This window comes from Nematocida displodere (genome assembly GCF_001642395.1).
Source record: "Nematocida displodere strain JUm2807 chromosome Unknown 18, whole genome shotgun sequence".
In the NCBI taxonomy this organism is placed as follows: Eukaryota; Fungi; Microsporidia; genus Nematocida; species Nematocida displodere.
Genome location: NW_027138148.1, coordinates 2,029 through 8,022, shown reverse-complemented (window position 1 = coordinate 8,022; position 5,994 = coordinate 2,029). Strand labels below are relative to the sequence as shown.

General features: G+C 46.6%; 4 protein-coding genes across 4 annotated transcripts; all 4 read right to left on the bottom strand.

The window, feature by feature from the left end:
- Nucleotides 1-700: 700 nt before the first annotated feature.
- On the bottom strand, nucleotides 701-2,494 carry NEDG_02208 (uncharacterized protein; the record flags this gene model as incomplete). Its single annotated transcript, XM_067689626.1, has 1 exon — nucleotides 701-2,494. One exon carries the CDS (start codon nucleotides 2,492-2,494, stop codon nucleotides 701-703), a length of 1,794 nt encoding a protein of 597 aa, XP_067544681.1.
- Nucleotides 2,495-2,940: 446 nt separating this feature from the next.
- On the bottom strand, nucleotides 2,941-3,528 carry NEDG_02207 (uncharacterized protein; the record flags this gene model as incomplete). Its single annotated transcript, XM_067689625.1, has 1 exon — nucleotides 2,941-3,528. The coding sequence occupies one exon, from the start codon at nucleotides 3,526-3,528 to the stop codon at nucleotides 2,941-2,943; it is 588 nt and encodes a 195-aa protein (XP_067544680.1).
- A 74-nt stretch (nucleotides 3,529-3,602) lies between these two features.
- On the bottom strand, nucleotides 3,603-4,787 carry NEDG_02206 (uncharacterized protein; the record flags this gene model as incomplete). Its single annotated transcript, XM_067689624.1, has 1 exon — nucleotides 3,603-4,787. One exon carries the CDS (start codon nucleotides 4,785-4,787, stop codon nucleotides 3,603-3,605), a length of 1,185 nt encoding a protein of 394 aa, XP_067544679.1.
- Nucleotides 4,788-4,906: 119 nt separating this feature from the next.
- Nucleotides 4,907-5,875, bottom strand: NEDG_02205 (uncharacterized protein; the record flags this gene model as incomplete). The annotated part of the gene is made up of 1 exon (XM_067689623.1): nucleotides 4,907-5,875. One exon carries the CDS (start codon nucleotides 5,873-5,875, stop codon nucleotides 4,907-4,909), a length of 969 nt encoding a protein of 322 aa, XP_067544678.1.
- Nucleotides 5,876-5,994: the final 119 nt, after the last annotated feature.

The following is a 5,994-nucleotide window of genomic DNA, read 5'->3' as shown; positions in this document are numbered from 1 at the left end:
CTGTGCCAAGTGCGCTCAATATCTTCTCCAACACCGCTGGGTTAGTTCGAGTAACTTTGTCCTTCCTGCGTGGTGTTATGGTAAGGGTGCTAAACATAATGCCCTCTACGAGCTGTTCGGAGACACTTTCAAGAGTGTAGTTCTCAAGGTTGATTTGGGTTAATTTAGCCTGCTTCCTTACAATGCATCTCTGCCCGTCTATCTGAACAGTTGCTAACCTATTGGACCAACTTTTAGAACCGCTTCTCTCAAAGAACGCTATCGTTTGCTCAGTGTATGGCGACGTAATGTACTCTGGCTCAGAGACTTCTTCTGCACAGCCCACAATCACGCACAGCACAATTAAACATAACAGGTGGCACCTCAGTGTCTTTCCCATGACTTTTCCAAGCCTCTTTCCAAGGCTTGTTTCAAAGACTTTCCCGAAGGACCTAAATGGGGTTGATTTCATCTGGGGCTGTTAAAAAAATAATTTAAATAGCTGACCTATGTCTATGTCTGCTGGGTGACTGCTCCATATACACACATGCCACGGGTTGTAATGGGGCGGCGCTTAGAGATGGTTAGTGTGTTTGATGGAACCAACCATAGCCCGTGATCGCACCACAACCACTCACACGACAGTTTGGGCTTGGCTGGCACAATCCTACAGCATGCGCCTCAATTGGGCACAGAGACAGACAGTCCATAGACGTTTATTCTAGATTGCGGGTAGTGTTGCATCTGGGGTGGCTCTTGGGAAGGACATAACAGATGGTGGGATGGGCATGGTTATTACTAACATGCCCTGGCTGTTTCTTTCTATCCTGTTCTTAACAAGTGGAAGCATATGCTTTTTTCTGTATAGTCTGCGCCAGATAACCTTACCATCACCCTTTCCATCACCCAAAATATCCCCCAGACAAGACTCACAAACTATGTGTGTTGTTGGATAGTCCAGAATGCACATATCGGCGTTTGAATTGGTGGCTTTGAGGTCAGAAACTATGCACAGGCACACGCAACAGGCTTCGACATCAGCATCCATCTTCTCTCGGTTCATGACTCTTGCCTGTTGCTTAGTCGAAAGCCGGCTCAGATCGCTCAGGGCCAGATCACCTTGGGTCAGGGATTGGGCTAGTTCATCACCTAGTGTGCCACGCATGTAAGCCTCCCAGGCTTCGAGAGAAAAGCACAAAATGGTTGCCCCCGGGTTAGTGTCCGGGTTGTACATACACTCAGCACCATCCACCCAAATGCCTTTGAGGGTTGGGTTGGTTGTGATCTCAACTTGGTTCTCCCGAATACAAGCAAACCTGTCCTCTCCGGGTGCACCCCAAACATTAAGCTCTTCCAGCCCTCTAAACTCCCTGCTTATCCAGTTAATAATTCCCGCCATTGTCAGGGTAGAAGACATCAACCAGCGCCTAGTGTAGATCTTAAATGTAAGGGATTTGACTGTTGCAGTATCATCTCCCAATGTTGAGAGTGAACTGTTTTTAAACTCACCGAACATTCCATGTTGAGGAATATAAACTGTTAGGTTCGCTGCAATAAAAAGTTTTGGGGAGCTGCCCGGGCTCATCAGGTCTGTCCACACCTGCAAGGGCACCACCAACAAATTCCACTCTTTGGAGATTATGTTGCGTGCAATCTCTTCGGAAATCTTGGGGAAAATGGGGCTTGTCGTCGATATAGTTAACTCCTCTGGCAAAGGGCTTTCTCGGAACAGCTTGCAGTCCAGGCTGTCAAGCCTCTTGAAGTCTTCAAGGGTTATTACCTCAATGTACCCAGCATTGAAGCCATCCAGCAGCTCCAAATTCTCCAACTCTAGTTTGCCCGATATTTTCAAGTTGATTTGGCACAGTGACAGGTCCAACCGCTTCTGAAGCCAGCTAATGGCTGGCAAGGTGTTGCTTCTGATCCAAAGGGTCTTAATACCGAGAATGCATCTGGTTATGGGTGGGGCTACTTCGGGGGTTTCTTTTCTCCCGAAATGACCCATACGTTGAATCTTGTTCTCACTTCCCGAACCGTCAAGATCTAAATTAGAGAATACCAGGGTGTCTGCACAGACTGTGCCAAGTGCGCTCAATATCTTCTCCAACACCGCTGGGTTAGTTCGAGTAACTTTGTCCTTCCTGCGTGGTGTTATGGTAAGGGTGCTAAACTCAATTTCCCGCGCTAGGTATTGGGGGACAGTTTCAAGAGTGTAATTTTGAAGGAAAATATAGATTGTTTTGGGCTGTCTCTTTAGAATGCATCTTTTTTTGTCTATCTGAACAGTTGCTAACCTATTGGGCCACTCTTCAAAACCGCTTTTCTCAAAGAAATCCATCGTTGGTTTAGTGTATGGCGACGTAATGTACTCTGGCTCAGAGACTTCGTCTGCACAGCCAACAATCACGCACAGCACAATTAAACATAACATGTGGCACCTCAGTGCCTTTCCCAAGACCATTCCGAGGCCTGTTTCAAAGACTTTCCCGAAAGACCTGACTAGGGTTGATTTCATCAGGGGCTGCTAAAAAAATAATTTAAATAGCTGACCTATGTCTATGTGTATGTCTGCTGGGTGGTTGCTCCATACACACATGTATATCACGGGGTGTTCGGGTTAGTTCGGGGAGAGGTACTTTCGGCCTCCGTTTAGGTGTTTGGTTGGTTGGCAATGGAGTACGCCCGAACATAAACCGTCCTTGTGACAGTGCCCCGCTGAATACCCAGCCCCATCTAATAACACCCAAAACCGTTAACAGACTCTGTGTTCGGGTTTGTGCTTCGGGGCATACTTTGTGTGTTCTTTCATTAGCATTTGTAAGTCTCTCACAAAAAATAAAAAGAAAGAGTCTGGATGCGTGGAGGGAGTGGATGCGTGGAATGTTTTTGCAAGAGACCAACACAAGACCACCAAAAACAACAGATCCGAACACGGAGACAGACAGCCCATAGACGTTTATTCTAGACCCAGTGTAGCTTCTTGGCTGGATTGGGCCTTGGGAAGGACAGGACAGGTAGTGGGGTGGGGATGGTTATCACAAACACATCCTGGCTGTTCTGGCGTACCTTATTCTTAACGAATGGAAGCATATGCTCTTTTCTGCAGCTTGGACACTTTATGAGCCCAGCACGTCTGCCACTGCAAATCAGGCCATCCAAACAAGCAATGCAAATGGGATGCTTTGGGCTGTCCAGAATGCACATTTCGGTGTTTGGGTTGGAGATTCTGAGATCTTTAACCGTGCTCAGACATACGCAGCAGAGGTCGTTAACCTTGCCAACTATTCCCTCTCGGCTCATGACCATTGTCTGGTGTTCGGGTGAAAGTACACTTAGGTTGGTCTGCGAGCGGGCTAGTTTATCAGCTAGTTTGCCACTTTTGTAAAGCTCCCAGGCTTTGGGAGAGAAGCACAAAACATCTGTTCTGGGTGGGATATACAAACACTCAACATCTCCCACCTCAATGCTTATGAGGCCCGGGTTGGTTGTGATCTCAACTTGGTTCACCCGAAAAAACTTGGCACAGTTGTTATCTATGTATGCACCCATAATACTAAGCTTCACCAGCCCTCTAAAGTGCCTGCTTATCCAGTCAATGATGGGGCTTATTGACGGGGAATACACTAACCCATGCCTATGGTAGAAAAGTAAACTATAAGGGAATTGACTCTTGCGATGTTATCCCCCATCACTGGGAGCGAAGGGGCTGGAAGCATAGTGTGTGCCCCCCCATATTGTGGAATACAAATCATTAGCTCCGCTGCAATAAAAAGTTTTGGGGATCTGCCCGGGCTCATCAGATTTCTCCACATCACCATAGGCACCTCCAAACATCTCCACTCTTTGGCGATTATTTTGTATGCAATCTGTTCTGGAATCTTGGGAAAGATGGGCTTTGTCGTCGATATAGCTAACTCCTCTGGCAAGGGGCCTTCTCGCAGTAGCTTGCACTCCAGACTGTCAAGCCTCTTGACATATTTAAGGGTTAGTGCCTCAATGCTTCCGGCATCGAAGCCATCCAGCACCTCTAGATTGTCCAATTGTAATTTCCCTAATATTGTCAAGTTGATTCGGCAGTGTGACAGATTCAACCGCTTCTGAAGCCACACAATGGCTGGCAAGGTGTTGTGCTGGATCCAAAGGGTCTTAATGCTGAGAATGTATCTGGTTATGGCTGGGACTAGTTCAGGGGTTTCTTTTCTTCCGAAATTACCCGAAGACCACCGGCCTATTCTTCTCACAGACCGAGTCATACGTTGAATCTTGTTCCCACTTCCCGAACCATCAAGATCTAAATGATAGAATAATAGGGTGTCTGCACAGATTGTGCCGAGTGCGTTCAGTATCTTCTCCAAGACGTCTGGGTTAGTTCGGGCAATTTTGTGTTCGTCACCCGGCGCTATTGTAAGAATGTTAAACTCAATCCCCTGCACTAGGTGTTCGGGGACAGTTTCGAGGGTGTAATTCTTGGGGTTGATGTAGATTATTTCGCGCTGCTTCTTCAGAAGACATCTCTGCCCGTCTATTTCAACAGTTACTAACATATTTTGCCTATCTGCAGAACCAAACCCGTTTCTTTTTGGAAGATCTGGCCTGCTTTTCTCAAAGAACTCCATCGTTTGCTCAGTGTATGGCGATGCGATGTACTCTGGCACTGAGACTTCATCTGCACAGCCCACAGCCATGCAGAACACAATTAAACATAACACGCGGCACCTTAGTGCCTTTCCTATGACCCTTCCAAGCCTCTTTCCAAGGCTCGTTTCAAAGACTTTCCCGAAAGACCTAACTGGGGTTGATTTCATCATGGGGTGCTAAAAAATAATCTAAATATGACCTGTTAGTGTCATGGCTGAACAGAGTTTTCTTTTAATTCTGTCTGTACCTATCCTTCCCATTGTGCTCTTTCAACTGGCCCAACTTCGGGTTAGTTCGGGAATGTGTTCGGGAATGTGTTGTCTATGTACAATTTCCTCTGTTTGAACAAAGCACACCACTCTTCAGATTCAGAAACCATTTTGGCTAGGCATTGGCGTTTATGCTCGTTGTTGGTATTCCAATCCCACTCAATTGGCCTATTACTAGAACTGTTAATTGTTTTGGTCCCATCTGCGTCACCTGGCAGCCATTTCATTCCTGATTCAATGAAGAAGATATTGGGTGGTCTGTTGGGCTTGTTCTCATGAACACACAGTGTTGTGCCCACTGTCCACATAATATCCTTTTCCAATTCCCTCAAATAACAAAGATTAAGCCAGAGGTTTTCCGCCACATGCATCCTCTTCTTTGCCTGGGAACAAATCCCATTCCAAATCCTCATGTCCATGCACACTTTCTTCCATCGCTTTTCTGCCAGCAAAGTGGCTAGGTCTTCTGGCACTTTGGTGAGCATGGGAAGTTGCCAAAACCCGATTATACCCACACAGTTGGGAGATATCTTTGTTATCAGCTGGCAGTCCAAGACCGTTAGATTTGTCAGTGTCTTCAATCCAAAGCTCCGAAGGTTTTGAACGCCTAGGCTGTCCAAACACTTGATGGAAGTGGTGTTACATTCTGTCAGGGTTATGGATACTGGGCTAGCACGCCCACTCAGATCAACAGCCTTGCAGATCCACTCAAGAAAGGGAGGTGATATGTAGATTATACAGAGAATGGATATGGTAGGTAGAGGTATTCGGGGGGGTTCGGGTAGCGCTTCGTTTGTGTTGAAATGGTGTATACAAAATTTTTCTATGGAGACAGTACTGAGGATGTAGAGCACCTTGACAAGCCTCTCCACCTCTTCGGGCGGTGTAACATCAATTGCTAGCGGAGAAACAGACCCGAACACGCGAACACAAGTAAACTGAATGCCTGGCACTATCTGGTCTGGGATGCCCTCCAGTGTTATGTTCATCAGGTGGATGCTTTTACTATCAGCCTGTTTTTGTGCAATCCTCACACCCTGGTCAGTGTTTAGTGTTTCTAGCCCGACACCAGACGCACCACCACCCCTTTTAAAAAACGCAATGGTTG